Below are 20933 nucleotides of genomic sequence, written 5' to 3'. Positions count from 1 at the left end.
CAATCAGAAAAGGCAACATGGTTTGACTCAGCTTGAATGAGGTTTCATTGGAAGCACATGTGTCTTCACTTTTTTGTCTACATCTGCGAGCGCTCTGCAACCTCCCTGGGAAATGACCCTATGCTCACTCTTCAGCTCACAGGGGACCTTTGCTCTTTTCCAGTGACCAAAATCATCTGTGCCCAGCAGTGCTCCGGGCGCTGCCGCGGCAAGTCCCCCAGCGACTGCTGCCACAACCAGTGTGCTGCGGGCTGCACGGGCCCCCGAGAGAGCGACTGCCTGGTAAGGTGCCCCTCCAGCAGCCTCCCTGGAGCTGGCTGTGGCTGCACCCTCCCTACCCACGCCAGGACAGAGGACCTCCTGTGGAGGAGCTGTCAATTAGCATTTGTAGTAACAGACAGGGTATTGCCCTCTGCCTGGTGACAAAGTATCTTTAGTATCCTGCCTCCACCACTCAGTGAGACCTTGGGAAAATCATGGGACCTCCATGCCTCCGTTTCCCCACCTGACAATGATGTGTAACAAAGTCTCTCCCAGCTGAATGCTTAAAGGACATAATGCCTATGATGGCCGTCAGCAGGACCTGGGCACAGAATAAGCACTAAATACTACATGCAAGTGTTGCCACATTTGTGCCTTGTTTTGCCGGCAGCACACTCTCTTTATTGTTTGACTTCCGCTATACCTCTAGAGACTTGACACCGTGAGGTCCCTAGGAGACCCGTGGAGAGCCACACAGGTCTTGCTGGCTGGGGCTGCATTCGGGCCTCCTGACGCTGATCCCTCAGCTCCTCCACCACTGCTCAGGCACCTCCTGAGCTGCACCCTGCCCTCAAGGGCTCCTGAAGTAATCGCTCTCGCCCTGTTACTGCAGAAAGTGCCAGCAGAAGACTTGCTGCCCCAGCGGGCTCTGGGCAGCCCCAGAGGGTGTAGGTCAGGAGCATCTTGGAAGTCCTAGAGACGCCAAGGCTGGTGGAAGTAATTCCTGAAGTGGGCGCTGGGTGTGACGAAGTCATCCCTAAGACTAAATCCAGAGCACTCTGTGGTTTCAGGGAAGATTCCTAAATGCCAGAGGCTGGACCCAGACCCCCTGGGCTGTTTGTAATGTGAGCCCCAGGGAGAACACTGTGCATGGGGTTGGTCCTGGAAAGAGCCCATACTCTACTGGGTCTGGCCCCTTTCCAGGGCATTGACCTAGGCAAGGTTTTCCACCATTCAGCAATACATTATAAAATGTACACTCAGTTGTACTTTATAAGGGAAGCCCAATGTAATCTGAGTTTAAATGTTAATTTCACTCCATAGTCACCTATAGAATGTGCAAACATCATCATCTGTACGTTAGTAAAGAGATGTATTTTTATCATCACCCATAAATTATGATGGGTGGGACAGCGCATCTAATAAAAAATGGACTTTTTGGAAGAAGGGTCTCTCTGACTCTGCAGAGGGCGCCGCTAGCTTTTCCCACACTAGCTGAACACCGGGCTATGAGGGCCATAACTTGAGCTTTTTGACGGGCGTCAACACCGTGCTGTGCTTCCTCCGCGTGTGGCGCCCGCCAGGTGTCCTTACTCACTTGCCCGGTGTGTCCTTTCTCCTCCCCAGGTCTGCCGCAAATTCCGAGACGAAGCCACATGCAAGGACACCTGCCCCCCACTCATGCTCTACAACCCCACCACATATCAGATGGACGTGAACCCCGAGGGCAAATACAGCTTTGGTGCCACCTGCGTGAAGAAGTGTCCCCGTGAGTCCTTCCCTGTGAGCCCTCTGACTGGTCAGGCATCCTTGTCCCTCTCTGTCTTCTGCTGAGCCCTGGAGTACCCAGTCTTAGAGAGTCTTTGGGTGGATGTGTTTGCCTCGCTGTGGGGAGGCGACCCTGTGCCCGTCCAGGCGCACAGGCGAGGGGCTGGCTTGCTACCAAGGAGCGGGCAGGCAGTGGCCGTGTCCACCCATGGGGGCTGCTCCATGCACAGGGCAGATCTTGGTGGCAAGGCCACCTCACAGGAGAAACACCTGCTGTTCAGCCCTCGCCGCTCGCCCAGCAGCCACAGCCTACGGTATTCAGTTGCCGGCTGGGCACAAAGCAGGGGCATGTCACTGTTTAGCACCTGTGCCAAACAGGTATATAATAGACCTAAATCAGAGAATCTGTCAGAAGACCTGCCTTTTTGAGTGGTTGAAATTCTAGTGAAAGTTAAGCCTCTTAGAAGTATTGCACGGGTTTTGTTTTTGTTTTTGTTTTGTTTTGTTTTAATGGTTTGGGTTGGAGTCTTGCTTGTTTGTATTTACATTTGTACTGGTGGCTCCAGGGTTTAGGGAAGTGGTGACATAAAATGCTTTCTAACAGGGAAAGCAAAACTTCGTCTAATGAAAGAGTTTTAGAAGCCAATCTTGATCTCTAAAAGGGAAGATTAACTGGAAAAAAAATTTTGAAAGAACAGTTATGAGGGGGAGATTTTACCCTGCCAGATTTGTGTACATGAAAAATTTTACACTCTGGGAAAAAATACACAAAATAAGAAGCCATTATAAGGCAAATGACAAATGAAGCTAAAGAAAAATATGCCGCAGTGTTAACACAGATATAGTCTTTGAGAGAGGGCTTAACAGAGCTTTAAAATCCATAGGAAAACACTTCGAGCCTAAGATCCCAAGAGCAGATGCTTCACAGAAGAATCACCAAGGTCCTGTAAATATTTTTGAGGATCTTCCCGGGGAACTTAAAACAGGAACAGGCCAGGCTCAGTGGCTCCCACCTCTAATCCCAGCACTTTGGAAGACCGAAGGGGTTGGATTGCCTGAGGTCAGGAGTTCAGGAACAGCTTGGCCCAATAGGGTGAAACTCTGTCTCTACTAAAAATACAAAAATTAGCCAGGCATGGTGGCAGGCACCTGTGATCGCAGCTGCTCAGGAGGCTGAGGCAGGGGAATCTCTTGAAACCAGGAGGTGGAGGTTACAGTGAGCCGAGATCGTGCCACTGCACTACAGCCTGGGTGACAGAGCAAGACTCCATCTCAAACAAACAAACAAATAAGCAAACAAAAAAGTGACACATAGAGCTCCTAAAAATAACATAGACGTCACTATTAACACAAATGAATTACTTTAAAGGTGGGAGCAGGTGGAGGAGAGGGCTGAGGTGCCGCTGGGATGCGGAACAGCTGGCCCCACAAGGGACCCAGGGCCACGTCAGGAAGGGCACGGACGGCAAAGCTGGTGTCAGCCACCAGAATAAAATTCAGCCTCACCTGTAGCCACTTCAAGGGAAGAGTGCTCTTTTTAGGTCTACACATTTTTTTTTTTTTTTTTTTGAGATGGAGTCTTGCTCTGTCACCAGGCTAGAGTGCAGTGGCGCAAGCTCGGCTCACGGCAATCTCCGCCTCCCGGCTTCAAGCAATTCTTCCCCCTCAGCCTCTCCAGTAGCTGGGAGCACAGGCGCGTGCCACCAGGACCAGCTAATTTTCTTTGTATTTTTAGTAGAGATGGAGTTTCACCATGTTGGCCAGGATGGTCTGGAGCTCTTGACCTCATGATCTACCCACCTTGGCCTCCCAAAGTGCTGGGATTACAGAGGTCTACACATTTTTTTTTTTTTTTGAGATGGAGTTTCGCTCTTGTTACCCAGGCTGGAGTGCAATGGTGCGATCTCGGCTCACCGCAACCTCCGCCTCCTGGGTTCAGGCAATTCTCCTGCCTCAGCCTCCTGAGTAGCTGGGATTACAGGCACGTGCCACCATGCCCAGCTAATTTTTTGTATTTTTAGTAGAGACGGGGTTTCACCATGTTGACTAGGATGGTCTCGATCTCTTGACCTTGTGATCCACCTGCCTCAGCCTCCCAAAGTGCTGGGATTACAGGCGTGAGCCACCGCGCCCGGCCAGGTCTACACATTTTTAATGAACACTAAACTCTAACCATAAGCCCTGAGGACAGATCCTACAAGGAAGAACATGAGCTCACAGAGGTGCTATAGCCTAGCGAGCACCGCGATGCTTTTTCCCTGACACCTGTTTCCTGCTGTGTTGAAACACCGTATGGTCCACATTGAGGCCTAGAGTGTTATTAAACTCTTGAATGGGATTCCTTTTCCATTTGTGACCTCTCATTCTTTGTCCTTAAAGTAAATAAAGCCAAAGGAGGATGGAGCCTTTTCATCAGCCCTCTCGAGGACCTGGGCAGTCTGTGTGAGGCCCGAGCACCTGGCGCCACCGTCGTCACCTTCCTTTCATGCTCTCTTCCTTAGGTAACTATGTGGTGACAGATCACGGCTCGTGCGTCCGAGCCTGCGGGGCCGACAGCTACGAGGTGGAGGAAGATGGCGTCCGCAAGTGTAAGAAGTGTGAAGGGCCTTGCCGCAAAGGTAGGAGGACCTCGGGGGTGCGGGCGAGGCTTGCTCTCTGCGGCTGAGGCTGGGCTCTCAGCCACCTCCCAATGAACACATCTTCCTCTTCTCATTAAAAAACAACTATGCATATCGGCCGGGCGCGATGGCTCACGCCTGTAATCCCAGCACTTTGGGAGGCCGAGGCGGGCGGATCACGAGGTTAAGAGATCGAGCCCATCCTGGCCAACATAGTGAAACCCCGTCTCTACTAAAAATACAAAAATTAGCTGGGCGTGGTGGCGTGCGCCTGTAGTCCCAGCTACTAGGGAGGCTGAGGCAGAAGAATTGCTTGAACCCGGGAGGCCGAGGTTGCAGTGAGCCGAGATCACACCACTGCACTCGAGCCTGGCGACAGAGCAATACTCCGTCTCAAAAAAAAAAAAAAAAAAAAAAAACACAACTATGCATATCGTTTCTTTAAGACAGACTATAAACTTCAAAGCCAGGTTAGGCAATGGGAAGGCACTGAAGGTTGTGATAGGGCGAGGGACCCCGATGAGGCCACCAGGCGCCCAGCCCTGGGACAGTCCAGGGGAGGCAGAGCTGGATGCAGCCCAGCTCCACGCAGCCCATGGGAAATAATGAGGCGAATGCCAGGTCGGCGTGGGTTGACAGCGATGGCATCTCCTACACCACCATAGCCCCAAAGCGTGGCATAGGCCCTGGTGTCCCCCCCACACCCTCCCCAGCCCTGTCAATGTTTGTTGAGTGAATGAAGGATGACGTGGCGACGGCAGTTCCCGCAGCTGGAGTTCCTTCCCGCTGCCCTCTGTCTGTGGATCCTTAGCTATTTTTAATTCAACAAATGTGAATGGAATACGTCTCTCTCTTATCTCCGCAGTGTGTAACGGAATAGGCATTGGTAAATTTAAAGACACACTCTCCATAAATGCTACAAATATTAAACACTTCAAAAACTGCACCTCCATCAGCGGTGATCTCCATATCCTGCCGGTGGCATTTCGGGGGTAAGTCACAGGTTCGGTTACTTGTACGGAGAAAAACAGAATCGGCCTTGTTAACTGGTAGAGGTTGTTGATCAAGAATCGCCCTGCTGTTTGTTTCAGTGACTCCTTCACACACACTCCACCTCTGGATCCAAAGGAACTGGATATTCTGAGAACCGTTAAGGAAATCACAGGTTTGAGCTGAATTATCACAGAAACATAAATGGGAAATCAGTGTTTTAGAGAGAAAACTTTTCGACATATTTCCTTCTCCCTTGGCATAAAAACATTTCTTCTGAAATTTTACCATTGATGGCTGATGTTTTGATACTGTTCAAAAGTGCAGTTTCCCCTTCAGGCAAAGGGGGACACGTTAAGCTCAGGCTCGGGTCATTCACTGCACAAGTGAACATGCTTCCTCCCTCCTGCCCGGCCCCAGCCAGCCGCCCTGGTGGCCCATAACCCCAGGTGCAGCCTGGGCCTCAGCCCTTTGAAACTAGGCGCCAGAGCCCTGCAGGGCCACGGGCAGGCCTTGGGTCCATGACTGCCACCTGAGCTCCACTTCCTTCCTCTCTAAAATGGGAAAATTAGACCTACATAACTAGACTGTTTTAGGATAGGAATCAGATAAGGAAAATCTGTAAAGCTCCTTGTATGTGATACCAATCCATAGATGGCAGATAATCAATCACAGCAGGAGCCTCTTTGGGGTAATCGGATACGCAGCCCAGGAGAGGTCCCAGGGCCACAGCCGGAGGGTCGGCAGGAGATGTGCAGACTCGCTGGGGGAGGCGGGAGGCCGCTGTGAACTCTGGCTCAGCCTGCATCCACCCATGTGCATGTACACTCAGAGAAGATGATGATAAAAAAGAATCAAATCAAATTTTCTCACTCACTGTTCATATGATACAGAGTCCCTGAGAGTCCTAGAGTAATGTCTCATACAAAAAATACACTCCTACGTGGTGTGTGTCTGAGCCTTTCTTCTGCCTCACAGGGTTTTTGCTGATTCAGGCTTGGCCTGAAAACAGGACGGACCTCCATGCCTTTGAGAACCTGGAAATCATACGCGGCAGGACCAAGCAACAGTGAGTTGACCACAGCCAAAGCCTGGGAGATGACATTTGCCTTTTTAGTTGGAAATTAGGCTTACAGGAGCATTGCTAAGACAGGGCACAGAGCTCCTATGTCTCTCACTGGCATTCCTGAATGGTATCACACATGAGCAGGTACAAGGATCAAGATTGAACTGCCATTGGCACCGGCTGTCCACTAAACCACAGACTTCGTGTTCGCCGGGGCTTCGAATCCCGCATTGCGCTTACTCGTCAAAGCTTTGCAGTCCCTCCTAACCTACATCAGTTCCTGTGTCTTTCCTCCTCTTTCATGGCCTTGACACTTATAAAAAGTGTGGGTCAGGTACTTTGCAGACTGTCTAACTGTTTCTGCTCAGCTGGTGTTTTTTCAGGATGCAGTTGAGGTTATGTACATCTTACACAGGGACCAGAGAGACTTTTTAGCACCACCTTTTTTTAAGGATTTCCACCTTTTCACCTCCGACAGTGGAACAGACATGCAGGTGCTCACACACAAGCATCTTTAATGTGGTAGCCATCAGTTTAGTGGTGTGGAGGAGGAGATGGGAATCTCTTGGTGAAACCCGCCTTGGAAGCAGCCTTGTTATGAGAACTGCTGCCCCTACTTGACTCCTAAAGCACTATATAATACTGTGCAATATTAAAGAGAATCAGAGTGCATGAAATATGCATCTCACCCCCATCATGGTCCGGCAGAGGCTAGAGGTTCTCACCCGCATTTCACCCTTTAATAAACTCCCTTGGCTCTGCATCTGTGATCCTAAACATGTGGCTACCGTTGCTTCCCAGAAAGGCCTTTTCGCTCTGAATTCTCTGGAATACTTCCTTTGCCCAAGATTCTTGCAAAAATAAGAGATTTAAGGCAATTTTCTTGGATGACTGGTATAAGCCACTTGGCTTAGTTGTAGGGATTTAAATAAGATAAGGGTTACTTACTCTTCACATTTAATGAGAAGTCTGGTGATTCCAGCTCATACTGAAGCGGGGTGGCCACAGGTTCCAGGGGTGACTCACTGAAGCCCCAGACCTGCCCTGCAAAACAACCTGGCCTCCATTGGCATATGTGGGGGAGAATTCCTAATGGTATTGGTTGCAGGCTCCTCTGCAAGATCACTCATCTGTGTAGGAGAAAGAAAAAATATGGGAGAAAAGAAAAGCAGTAGGGAGAGGAGAAGCCTCTGGATAATAGTCTAACCCCCTGCCATCCAACACCTAAACATCAGTCTCTTCATCCAGTCCTTGCAGCTGGCCCAGTCCCCAGCCTGGGGTCAGATGAGAGATTCCTGCAAATGCGGATCTCTTTCCTGTGGCTCCTTCTCAATTACAGACAGCTCCTCCACAAGGTGCATGGGGTCTCCTGTACCCGGGCCTTGTCCGCCCTCTCCAAACCAGCCCAGGCCTTCCAGCCTGCACCATCCCGGTCCTGCAGGGGCTAGAGGGTCTCACACCCATCATGGTCCAGCTGGGCCTAGAGGTTCTCACACCCATCATGGTCCAGCTGGGCCTAGAGGGTCTCACACCCATCATGGTCCGGCTGGGCCTAGAGTGTCTCACATCCTTCATGGTCTAGCTGGGGCTAGAGGGTCTCACACCCATCATGGTCCAGCAGGGGCTAGAGGTTCTCATATCCATCATGGTCCGGCTGGGGCTAGAGTGTCTCATACCCTTCATGGTCCAGCTAGGCCTAGAGGTTCTCATGCCCATCATGGTCCAGCAGGGGCTAGAGGTTCTCATATCCATCATGGTCCAGCAGGGGCTAGAGGTTCTCACACCCATCATGGTCCAGCAGGGGCTAGAGGTTCTCATATCCATCATGGTCCAGCAGGGGCTAGAGGTTCTCATATCCATCATGGTCCAGCAGGGGCTAGAGGTTCTCACACCCATCATGGTCCAGCAGGGGCTAGAGGTTCTCATATCCATCATGGTCCAGCAGGGGCTAGAGGTTCTCACACCCATCATGGTCCAGCAGGGGCTAGAGGTTCTCACGCCCATCATGGTCCAGCTAGGCCTAGAGGTTCTCATATCCATCATGGTCCAGCAGAGGCTAGAGGTTCTCACGCCCATCATGGTCTGGCTAGGCCTAGAGGTTCTCACCCCCATCATGGTCCAGCAGGGGCTAGAGGTTCTCACGCCCATCATGGCCCAGCAGGGGCTAGGGGTTCTCATGCCCATCATGATCCAGCTAGGCCTAGAGGTTCTCAAGCCCATCATGGTCCAGCAGGGCCTAGAGGTTCTCACACCCATCATGGTCCAGCAGGGGCTAGAGGTTCTCACCCCTATCGTGGTCCGGCAGAGGCTAGAGGTTTTCACCCCCATCGTGGTCCGGCAGAGGCTAGAGGTTCTCACGTCCACCGTGTGCCTTTCTGCTCCTCCAGGTGGCTCAGTACATCCCCCCTTCAGTCTGAATGACTTCCATCCAGTCGTCTGATAGGCACATTGGACCACCCTATAGCATCCTAGCGTCATGTTGGATGGTGAGGAAAATAGCACAGTTCCTGCTCGCAGGGCCTTACAGCCTTAGGCATCACTTTTGGAGGAAGCTCTCCTTCCCAGGCATCCCTCCCAGACCTCTTTGGAGGCCCCTGCTCTTTGCTTCCATGTCACCCGCACTCACTGTGGTCTTCTCAGGGGCTCAAAATGATCTGCTTAAAGGATTGTGTCACCACCACATGGAAGGTCCTTGAGAGGAGGCAACATATTTAACCTACACAGAATTTGAGACAGAGAACTTCAAGTGTTTGTCCAATAAATATATGAATAGACAGACAGACAGGCTGGGTAGTGGATAGATGGACAAACCCACAACCTTTGAAGTGTATTGGGCTGTTTGAGAGGTTAGAATATGTTCTCAATTTCCAGGCAAAATGAAAATGGAGAAAATATAATGACATGAAGGCATTTTATTCATCCTCCCCATCTGCCACTGAGGTTAAAGATACTAAATAAACAAGGAGCTAGCTTTTTCCTGGAGAAACTTAAACACCTGCAGTTTTCAAAAGGTGCAGGGTGTGTCTCTCACAGCATGACTTACCGTCCTTGGAAAGCAGTTTGTAGTCAATCAAAGGTGATCTGGAAAAACAAAATAAATTCAGGGATACATTGTTTTCATAATTTTTTACCATGTGATTTTTCTTCTCTCCAATGCAGTGGTCAGTTTTCTCTTGCGGTTGTCAGCCTGAACATAACATCCTTAGGATTACGCTCCCTCAAGGAGATAAGCGATGGAGATGTGATAATTTCAGGAAACAAAAATTTGTGCTATGCAAATACAATAAACTGGAAAAAACTGTTTGGGACCTCCAGCCAGAAAACCAAAATTATAAACAACAGAGGTGAAAACAGCTGCAGTAAGTCACCGTTTTTGTTTATGGAGTTGGTTCTAATGGGTCCTTTATTTTTATTTAGAATTTTTAAGGGCTATTCCCATTTAAATTACTTTTTTCAGTTCCTTAAGAAGCAAATCAAAATCTGTACAGTCCTAATTGTGAAATTACCATGTGACTTCCATTAAAACTGTTTTCAGATCATTCTTATTTAATAGGATGAATTTGCCCTGAGGTTTAAGCTACCAATTGTTTGTAATTTAAGTAACTAAATTTAGTATTAGTTATATTACCTTTTAGCTGTAGGTCACCCTGTGCTCGTTTCAGCCTGTAAAGATTATGGCTACAGACACACACACACACACACACACACACACACACACACACACAAATGGAATGAGCTCTTTACATCAACACTTCCTGTTCCTATCCAGCTTTTGAAGCTGCTGAGAGCCTGGCCTGTGCTGAGCTTTGGCCATGGCAGCGTCAGCTGTGAGTCAAGTGCTGGTCTGGCCTCCCTAGCTTTGAAGCCCTTATCAATTCCCTTAATCTCCTTCAGCTTTGGCTTCCTCATCCATAAAATGGAGATAGGAATGATTCCCACGCTGTAGTGCTTCGAGAGAATTCAGGGAAATTCTGTGTGTAAAACCCTTCCATGGTGCCTGCGCATGGCACACAGTCACAGCCTGCCCAACGGCTCCCATCAGCTGTGGGATTTGTCATCAGAACACCACCGGCTCTGCTCTGGACTGCCCTGGGTACCATCAAACCACACCCAGTGCCCAGCAGCACCTGGCCCCTCTGCACGGCTGGCCCCTTCAGCAGGGGCAGTGGCCAGGAGAGCACAGAAAACACTGAGTCCCATCTGGTTTAATTGATGCCATTTTCAAAGGTGAGGACTCATGGCATCCCCTCTCTTGCGCCTGCACACCCGGCTCACCACCAGGAGGAAGACCTGTACTCCACTGTTAGGCATGTTTCAGTGTTCCCAGCAGGCAGCACACCTGCTGCATCCTTCCCGTCACGGCAGCGGGGCCTGCAGGCGACCTCTGGGAAGCCCAGTCTGTGTCTTCCTCTTTCAGGTGTGCCCAGCGTGTCTGTGCCACCCAAGGTCACGGAGCACAGGGCCCCTCCCGGGAAGGTGCCGTCTCCTCTGGCCCCTGGGGTCCCTGCTCCATCACTGACTGCTGTTAACCACTTTGTCTCTGCAGAGGCCACTGGCCATGTCTGCCATTCCTTGTGCTCCTCTGAGGGCTGCTGGGGCCCGGACCCCAGGGACTGCGTCTCCTGCCAGAACGTCAGCCGAGGCAGAGAGTGCGTGGAGAAGTGCAACATTCTGGAGGGGTAAGAGATGATTTCTTTAATTCCCTTGCTTTGATCAAAAAGAAGACACCAGGTTGTTGTTATAGCTTTACAGGCACTCTGTTAAATTTTCTTTTCCTTTTATTCTTTGCCTTTGGTTTTTGGAGGTTTGGGGGTTTTCTGTTTGGGGAAGGAAAGTTGTTTGATTACTTTATATTTTGACAAATTTAATCACAATAGGAAATAATCAAGTGTTATTACCTAATTTAATCCAATAATTTATAGAATCTCTTTTCCTGGGAGTATCTTAAATTTTTCTAAGCTACAAAAAGTTCCTAAAACAAATGAGACAGTCATCAATGGTTCATCTAGCCAACTTTGTGGCCATTTGGGCTTTTCTTTGCAGTGCCTGATTCCTGGTGTGTGAAAATAAATTAACACAAATTATATTGCCCAGTTAATATTTGTTTTATGTACCCCCAGCATGCATTGAACATCAAACAGTACCAGGAACTTTAAATATACCCATGAACAAAGGAATAATTCATAACAATGCTTGCTGAATTTAGTTGCAATCAATAAAAAGTGCAGTTTGTGGATCCGCTGAGGATGTTGATATTGACTTAAGGCTTTGAATGACAAATGAGGACAAAAAATAAATAGGAAAGTAAAACTGAAGAATAGAGGCCAAGGTCACGTGTTAGAAAATGTAAAGAAAAAGGGAAATTGATGAGAGCCACAGGAATTACAGATGGCTGTAGGAAATCTGCCTGTTTTACTCTCAGTGCTTAGACCACAGCTTGGATCCAGAAATACTTAGGAGCAGGATGAGAGGACCAAGTTCAATTCTGTAGGAGTCCGTTAGCTGATAGGCTCAGAAGAAACCGCATAATCGATAGTGCTGCTTCCACTTCAAATAAGGAATGTTGGTGCAATTCTTATGGCCACAAATGGAAACTCATCCATGTTTTCAGTTTTCAAGTGTTTCTTAAGAGGCAAGGTGTTGAAAATACCCATGTGGGGTGCCCCATGTCCTTCCATTAGTGTAGAGAAACCTGGTCTCCAGTGACACCTGCTCCCTCTGCAAGCCCAGCCCCCTTCAGCAAGGGCAGTGACCCAGAGAAGAGGCACAGAAGACACAACCCTGTATCATATTTGGTTTAATTGGTGCCATTGCCCAAAGGGGAGGATGAAAGACACACACTTTTTTTTGTTTTTGGAGATGGGGTCTCACTCTGTCACCCAGGCTGGCGTGCAATGGTGTGATCTCAACTCACCGCAACCTCTGCCCCCTGGGTTCAAGCGATTCTCATGCCTCAGCCTCCCAAGTAGCTGGAATTACAGGCTTTGCACCACCACGCCCAGCTAATTTTTTGTATTTTTAGTAGAGACAGGGTTTGACCATGTTGGCCAGGCTGGTCTCGAACTTCTGACCTCCAGTGATCTGCCCACCTCGGCCTCCCAAAGTGTTGGGATTACAGGCATGAGCCACCATACCTGGCCAAGGCACACACTTTTGAGAATAAACACTCCTTGTTCGCTGCTGGAGAGTTGAACTGTGCTTGACTACCAGGCAGAGTCCAGTCTTCCTGACAAACAGTGGGCATGTCTGCTCTGTCTTCTCAGTCAAACATCAGCTTCTTGCTTACCATCGATCTGCACATCTTGAGGGATGTCAGAAGTATTACAAGCTAAGTTTTTCACACCTGTGTTCCACACTCACCATTTCTAGTAATAACCATTGAGCAAGTTCATTCTCCTCCTTCCTTTTTCTATCACTTAATCTAAAATTATCATTTTTCCAGCTTACTTTCAATAACCTGTGAATCTGGTATTAGAGGCGGGGAGCACCTCTTCAGGACTATCTTTTCTTTCATCATTTGGCTTGCTCAGCCAATATGCAAAAACTATGCCTATAGAAAATGCAGGAAAGATATCTTGATTATGAATGAAGCTCCTGTGTTTACTCACAGAGAAGATGACCCAGGATTCAGTTTACATAGTCAGCTGATTATATTACAGTATAGTCCTGGAGTCCCAACTCCTTGACCTTGACCTCAAGTTATTTGGAATTTCGGAGAGGTGATTTGTGTTCCTGTGACAGTGTCTCAGGGGAGGGCTGACGGGTTTCCTCTTCTCCTCTCAGCGAGCCAAGGGAGTTTGTGGAGAACTCTGAGTGCATCCAGTGCCACCCAGAATGCCTGCCCCAGGCCATGAACATCACCTGCACGGGACGGGTAAGAGCCCCTCGCTGCTGTCCATGCCCACTTCACAGGAAGGCCTTTCACAGAAGCTGAACTGTGACGATGGCCCAGGACATCTTGTGTGGGCAGGACAGCCATCAGAGCCCCTTCCCAGAGGAGACGGCGGGCTCTAACAGCGCTGTCCAGGCAGGGTGTCGGTGACATTAGCACACATCCGCCAGCAACGAGCATTCACTCTTTCTGCTGACACCTGCAATCTTATCTAAGCTTATCAAATCCTCACATTTAACCGTGGCTGTTTTCACCTGGTTTCCCCATCCCCTACCTAGTCAGCATTGCGTTATCACTTTCACCAAGCATCCTGAAATTCTTAACATTAGTTTGTAATTAATTGAAGAATTTTTAAAGAAATTCCTATGCAGCAATCAAAAATGATGAGTTCGCATCCTTTGTAGGGACATGGATGAACCTGGAAACCATCATTCTCAGCAAACTGACACAAGAACACAAAATCAAACATCACATGTTCTCACTCATAGGCAGGTGTTGAACAATGAGAACACATGGACACAGGGAGGGGAGCACTATACACTGGGGTCTGGTGGGGGGGAGTGGGGGGGACAGCAGGGGGGTGGGGAGTTGGGGAGGGATAGCATGGGGAGAAATGCCAGATATAGGTGAAGGGGAAGAAGGCAGCAAACCACACTGCCACGTGTGCACCTATGCAACAACCTTTCATGTTTTTCACATGTACCCCAAAACCTAAAATGCAATAATAAAAAATAAAAATAAAAAAAAGAAATAAATAAAATAAAATAAAAAGAAATTCCTAGCAAACTTTTTAAACTGCACAGTTTCGTATCTATATGTTCAGTAACAATCTTGTAATGAATGTGGTGAGAATTCGGGCTCCTCTCACACCAAATGTCCTGAATCTGTTAATTCTCATGATATTATATAGGGAGCTCTATTTCTATGTGAGCTTCAACAGCCAATGCTAAATCTACTAACTGAAAACATTTTTTAGACATTCTCTAAATTGGGCAGAAGATGACAGGACCGTGTTTTGAGGGGTAGGCTGCCAGCGTGGCTGGTTACAAAGTATAGCCTTGATTTATAGGTTTACACGGTGTTGGGTTAAATTTCTATCATTAAAATAATTGGTGATATTGACATAGTCATCTAGTTGTGCTGGCTGTGGGCACACACAGCCTTCGTGTGGACAAAACCAGCATTAGAGAACTTAGCCAAGGGGAAATCCCTTTCCCTGCTGGTTTTATTTTAGCTGCTTCTGAAGTGTGGGACACACAACCCAAGCAGTCCTTTTATTTGAGCCAGATGCTTTTATTTGAGTTTTGCAAGGTTATTCCAAGTTTTGCAAACAGAATCAAAGGTAGCATATGACTCAGCCCTCGATACGCCCACCACTGCACTGAGACTTACCACCTTCCTGTCACTGGAGAGACACCCATGTAGGTTTTCTTAAATTTGCCTCCCTCTGAGCGTCCCTTTAACTTCAAATATAATATGCAAGAAAGACTATCTGACCATAAATACACCTATGGGCCAATCAAGATGGTTTTGCCCAGGAAAGACGCCCGCAATGTGTTAAGCAGAATGCGGTAACATATAAATTATCATTTCTTTTATACTGGTGTATATTATATGCATTGAAAATCAGGGAGAACTTCTGCTAAGCAACTGACAGTGACCATATCAAGCAAGTAAAATCCCAGAAGAACTAGTTTTCTCCTTAAGAATTTTTCTAGGCTGGGCGCGGTGGCTCACACCTGTAATCCCAGCACTTTGGGAGGCCGAGGCAGGTGGATCACAAGGTCAAGAGATCGAGACCATCGTGGCCAACATGGTGAAACCCCGTCTCTACTAAAAACAAAAATTAGCTCCTTATGGTGGCACGCGCCTGTAATCCCAGCTACTCGGGAGGCTGAGGCAGGAGAATTGCTTGAACCCAGGAGGCGGAGGTTGCAGTGAGCCGAGATCGCGCCACTGCAGCGACAATCGAAACTCTGTCTCAAAAAAATAATAATAATAATTTTTAAAAATAAGAATTTTTCTATTATTTGGCTTTCCCCACTCACACACACTAAATATTTTAAGTAAAAAGTTACTTCCGTTTTGAAAGAGAAAGAGATGTGCATGGACATTTTTCTCCACCTCGGTGCAGGGGCCAGACAGCTGCATCCAGTGTGCCCACTACATCGACGGCCCCCACTGCGTCAAGACCTGCCCGGCAGGGGTCATGGGAGAAAACAACACCCTGGTCTGGAAGTACGCGGACGCCGGCCACGTGTGCCACCTGTGCCATTCAAACTGCACCTACGGGTGAGTAGAAAGGGCAGAACAGGACATTTCCTCTCTCGCAGAGTCAGAGATTGAAAATGTCTCCAAAGTTTCCAGGCAACACATTGCAGAGGTTTGCATTTGAGTCAGTTATTGAAGGCGTTTTGGCCCCGCGGCCATGGCGGTAGCAGCGTGCTTGCGGGCAGCCTCGGTGCCATGGGAGTGCCTCTCTGCCGCGCTGTGTCTCTTGCCCGGCCGTGTTGGGCAATGCTGCACATCCAAACACGTGGGCGGGGGGCAGAAAGAGCGCAGGTCCCGGCAGCTGCAACCTCGGCCTCTCTCCAGGGGTTTTTGCGTCTCTCTCCAGATTTCCATGGTCAGTCGAGGATTAACTGTCTTGCAGCGAATAAAAGGTAATATTGCCTGGAATGTTGCTTTAAGACACTTTTTTAAAGCTAGCTGATTGTTAAGCTGTTGCTACTTCAGTTTAAACTACTTCATGCCTGTAATCCCAGCACTTTGGGAGGCTGAAGCAGGCAGATCACTTGAGGTCAGGAATTCGAGACCAGCCTGGCCAACATGGTGAAACCCCATCTCTACTAAAAATACAAAAATTAGCCAGGTTGTCCCAACTACTCAGGAGGCTGAGGCAGGAGAATCGCTTGAACCCAGGAGGCAGAGGTTGCAGTGAGCCAAGATCGCGCCACTGCACTCCAGCCTGGGCGACAAGAGTGAAACTCTATCTCAAAAAAAAAAACAAAAAAAAAAAAACAAAAAGAAACCTACATCGACTAGAATTAGCAGAAGCGCTATGATTGTGTGTGTCTTATTTACTGGAATAATAAAGATGTCAATCAATCGGGACCGTACCCAGCAATCAAAGAGAAGCTGAGCTGTCATATAGCAGTTCACACTTCCTTCTGTTTCTCAGAATCCAGCCTTATTTGCAACTGTTACTAATTCTTTCTCTGGAGCCATCTGTATAAGTTGTGTGGCCTTGGACAAGGGTCTTACCTTCTCTGTGCCTCACTTTCTTTTCTGTAAACTGGGATAATAAAGCTGCATAGCTCACAGGATTTGGATGGCATGCAGAAAGGGGACAGCATCAAGTTCCAATGTGTGTCCTGGGCCAAAATGCACAAACTATGTCTTAAAAGATCACACCCCTGTGTGAGACGATGGTGAAATGTGTGAAAGATCGGTTTAGCTGCATTCACTATGAAGTTGGAAATAGCAAGAAGCTCTTTTTCCACATGAAAGAAGTTCAGGATGGCATTGAGCTACAGGCAGGCGATAAGGTGGAGTTCACAGTGATTCTTTTTTTTTTAAATTTATTTATTTTATTTTAGGTGCATACTATATGTGGCATTTCTCCCCATGTTATCCCTCCCCTCCCTCCCCACCCTCCGCTGTCTCTCCCCTAACCCCCCAACTGCCCCCAGTGTGTGATGTTCCTCTCCCTGAGTCCACATGTTCTTGTTGTTCAACACCCACCTATGAGTGAGAACATACGAGCTCACAGGATTTTTATGACCATGAGTTAAGATATGTCATGTACTTAAAATGATACCTGAAACATGGTGAATACTGAGTCAATGACAGTACTGTTGATGATAGTGGTGACGGTGAGGAGAAGATGGGAGTCACAATGGTGTCAGAGGTGATGACGGTAGTGATGGTGAGGACGTAGGAGTCACAGTGGTGGTAGTGATGGTGGTGATGGTGGTGGTGATGGTGAGGAGGTGAGAGTCACAGTGGTGGTGATGGCGGTGGTGGTGGTGAGGAGGTGGGAGTCACAGTGGTGGTGATGGTGGTGGTGGTGGTGAGGAGGTGGGAGTCACAGTGGTGGTGGTGATGGTGGTGATGGTGGTGGTGATGGTGAGGAGGTGAGAGTCACAGTGGTGGTGATGGCGGTGGTGGTGGTGAGGAGGTGGGAGTCACAGTGGTGGTGATGGTGGTGGTGGTGGTGAGGAGGTGGGAGTCACAGTGGTGGTGGTGACGGCGGTGAGGAGGTAGGAGTAACAATACTGGCAATGACAGTGATTGAGACGTGATAACGATTTGTGAACTTCCAGGAAAACAATAATGTAATCTCTAACAATGATCTTAATGTCTTTTCCAAAAGTATCAGATCATACTACGAGGGCCAAGTTTCCAGAATAATAGCAGACAGTCTGCATCGCAACTTGGCATCTAAAGGTGACAGGAGTAGCTCTAATGTCTCAGTCTGAAAAGCAACATTTGCTATTAGTCTGAGATACTAATTATTTAGTTAAGGAAATACTCACCTATACCTAGTTTTTAACTGTTTTTTAAAATCTGAAATTGATTTTGAATTTTAGCGAATATCTCCCTGGGAGCAATGTAAGATTTTTCATATTTTTGCCTTTGGGTATAACCAACATGCCGGCTCTGTTGGCCTCTTTGTGAGCTTCTTGAAGCATGGTATTAAAAAAAGATGCTTTGCTAGTTTTTCACTTTATCTATTTCTATAAGCAATTTTGGAGCTAAGCCTCTGAAACAGGATTATATTATCTGTGTAGAATAAATGTTCTATCTTCCCCCTTTTTCTCTCATTTGGAACAGATGTGTGTCAGTGTCTCTGCGTCAGTGTCTCTGCGTCAGTGTCTCTGCGTCAGTGTCTCTGCGTCAGTGTCCCTGCGTCAGTGTCTCTGCGTCAGTGTCTCTGCGTCAGTGTCTCTCCGTCAGTGTCTCTGCATCAGTGTCTCTCCGTCAGTGTCTCTGCGTCAGTGTCTCTCTGTCAGTGTCTCTGCGTCAGTGTCTCTGCATCAGTGTCTCTCTGTCAGTGTCTCTGCGTCAGGGTCTCTCCGTCAGTGTCTCTGCGTCAGTGTCTCTGCGTCAGTTAGCCTATGTCACTGGGCTTAGGGGATATCCAGAAAGTGATTGGGTGTTGGCATTTTCAACATTTACTTTGTGTGAGAAATAGTTTGCCAAATATAGAAAGAGGGGATTTACTCAAGATTTAAATTAAAAATGTTAGTGGTCATTTGTTCTAATGTCTTTCTATTTTTTCCTGGGTCATAATAAATCTTCACTGTCTGACTTCAGTTTCCCACTAAAACTGCATTTCCTTTCTACAATTTCAACTTTTCCCTTTGCTTCAGATAAAGTCCTAATGCTGTTCATTTGACATACAGAATTTTATCAATATTTTCTTTAGTATATATGATTACCTTCCTGAATCTGAGCCTTTTTAGAAGAGTATATAGTTTGATAAGTCTTGTTATTGCCACCTGTATCTTCTTCCAAAGTCATTAATTATATAGGAATTGCATGATAGAGATGGATTTAATTTTTTTAATATGGTGAAATGTTGATGAGAGTGACAGAAATTTTTAAAAATTTGTTTCACTGAGTATTTATGATGTGCACAACATTCCTGAATATATTGTCTCTCTCATTTCTCAGATGGGATGAACTGCCTTCTCCATTTCTATTGTTAAAGAAACACTTACGGGGGTTTCTTTAACAGGTTGTGAACAGCAGCATCAGAGCCCAGAGTACAGCATCAGCAGCTGCTGATTCCAAAAGCTGCAACTTCCAACCAGCAGGCGCAGCCACCCAGGGGAACGGGAGGGACCCTGGAAGAACAGCTATTTCTTTTTTTTTTTTTTTTTTTTTGAGACAGAGTCTCGCTCTGTCACCCAGGCTGGAGTGCGGCGGTGCGATCTCAGCTCACTGCAACCTCTACCTCCCAGGTTCAAGCAGTTCTCCTTCCTCAACCTCCTGAGTAGCTGGGATTACAGGTGCCTGCCACCACGCCTGGCTAATTTTTGTATTTTTAGTAGAGACAGGGTTTTGCCTTGTTGACCAGGCTGGTTTTGATCTCCTGTCAGGTGATCCACATGCCTCGGCCTCCCAAAGTGCTGAGATTACAGACGTGAGCCACCAAGCCTGGCTGGAATATCTGTTTTTATTTTTATTTTATTTTATTTTATTTTATTGATATGGAGTCTCTCTCCATTGCCTAGGCTGGAGTGCAGTGATGCAATCTCAGCTCACTACAACCTCTGCCTTCTAGGTTCAAGCAATTCTTCTGTCTCAGTCTCCCGAGTAGCTGGGACTACAGGCACACAACAGCATGCCTGGCTAATTTTTGTATTTTTAGTAGAGACATTATTTCACCATATTCTCAAATACCTGACCTCATGATCCGCCCACCTCAGCCTCCCAAAGTGCTGGGATTACAGATGTGAGCCACCGCTTGGAATATCTATTTTTAAATGGAACCACATTTTCATAGTACACAGTGAGGGGAAAGTTGCTTTGAAATCTTTATCCTGATAAATCAAATAATAGATAATTTGCCTATATTAATATATGTAACGAAGTTTAATTACTGCTATAATTGCAAATATGTATAAATTCCTTACCCAAAAAAAATGAATCAAGTTGGGGACACAGAATGATTTTCCAACAGAATGAAATAACATGCTACGGTCTGTTTGACTTCATACTGTCATTTCTGCAGAGTCATGGAGGCCTCATCAGTGTCAGCAGGAGTCCCTTACCTTCCGACACACATCCTTCTCTCCTGCAGCCCCATCCTACCAGTGTCCTTGTCCAGCTTCTCTTCAAGGGTCAACCGGTCTACTTTTCCTTACAAGCTTGTTTATCACAGGGTCCTGTTAGCAATCCCTATGGTTGCCCAAAAGCATTTTCAGAGGCTGCGTAAGACTCCAGATCTTGTAGAAAATTTGCAGTTTCATTCTGCACTCCCTCTGTGGAGTATTCCCATTGCATTGCGTTCAGCAGGCAGGGGGAGACTGCAGACATAAGGTCCGTTCAATAGTGACTGCTTTCTCTCTCAGACTGTTGTGTCTGTAGGAGGTAGTGGGGTGGGCAGTAAGGAGGCCTCCTGTGTGTTCCACTGCCTGCGAAGCCTCTGTACTTGGTTTATGAGCTAAACTCAAAGGCACCGCAGGGGTAAGACTGCCCTACATGGCACCATGGAAAACAGGGAGCGCCCAGACCCCCAAATTAAGAGCAGTGTAGAGATCAGAGACCTGGAGAGCAGAGATAGAAACTGTTAGGACCAGATGATTGTGTCAACCCAGGGTTCCCCAGGCCTCTCACATATTGAAATGTACTTGTCCATCTTTCCCCAGGCCAGGAAATGGGAGTCTCAAAGCCACATTATTCTGCCTTTTTAAACCATTGTCCTGTAATCAAAGTAACGATGGCAGCGTGTCCCACCAGAGCGGGAGCCCAGCCGCTCAGGAGTCATGCTTAGGATGGATCCCATCTCTTCTGCACATTAGAGTTTCAGCTGGGTCAGGCTGGATGCAGCCACCCCCATGCCTGGCCTTCTGCATCTGTGATCCTCATGGCCTCCTCCTGTCACTGA

The 20933-nt window shown here is 47.7% G+C and overlaps 1 protein-coding gene across 1 annotated transcript in view; it reads left to right on the top strand.

Annotated features, from left to right (window-relative positions):
* EGFR (epidermal growth factor receptor) overlaps nt 1–20933 on the top strand; it is a 203766-nt gene that overhangs the window by 140607 nt on the left and 42226 nt on the right. The window contains exons 6-15 of the mRNA XM_064366663.1: nt 164–282; nt 1609–1750; nt 4251–4367; nt 5233–5359; nt 5459–5532; nt 6336–6426; nt 9583–9782; nt 10970–11102; nt 13207–13297; nt 15450–15607. Coding sequence (XP_064222733.1) covers nt 164–282; nt 1609–1750; nt 4251–4367; nt 5233–5359; nt 5459–5532; nt 6336–6426; nt 9583–9782; nt 10970–11102; nt 13207–13297; nt 15450–15607 — 1252 coding nt within the window. The remainder of the gene's footprint in view (nt 1–163; nt 283–1608; nt 1751–4250; nt 4368–5232; nt 5360–5458; nt 5533–6335; nt 6427–9582; nt 9783–10969; nt 11103–13206; nt 13298–15449; nt 15608–20933) is intronic.

This window comes from Aotus nancymaae, unplaced genomic scaffold (genome assembly GCF_030222135.1).
Source record: "Aotus nancymaae isolate 86718 unplaced genomic scaffold, 86718_ANA_hifiasm-v0.15.2.pri h1tg000065l, whole genome shotgun sequence".
In the NCBI taxonomy this organism is placed as follows: Eukaryota; Metazoa; Chordata; class Mammalia; order Primates; family Aotidae; genus Aotus; species Aotus nancymaae.
Note: the sequence above shows the minus strand (reverse complement) of the source record. Positions and strands in the feature narration are given on the sequence as shown.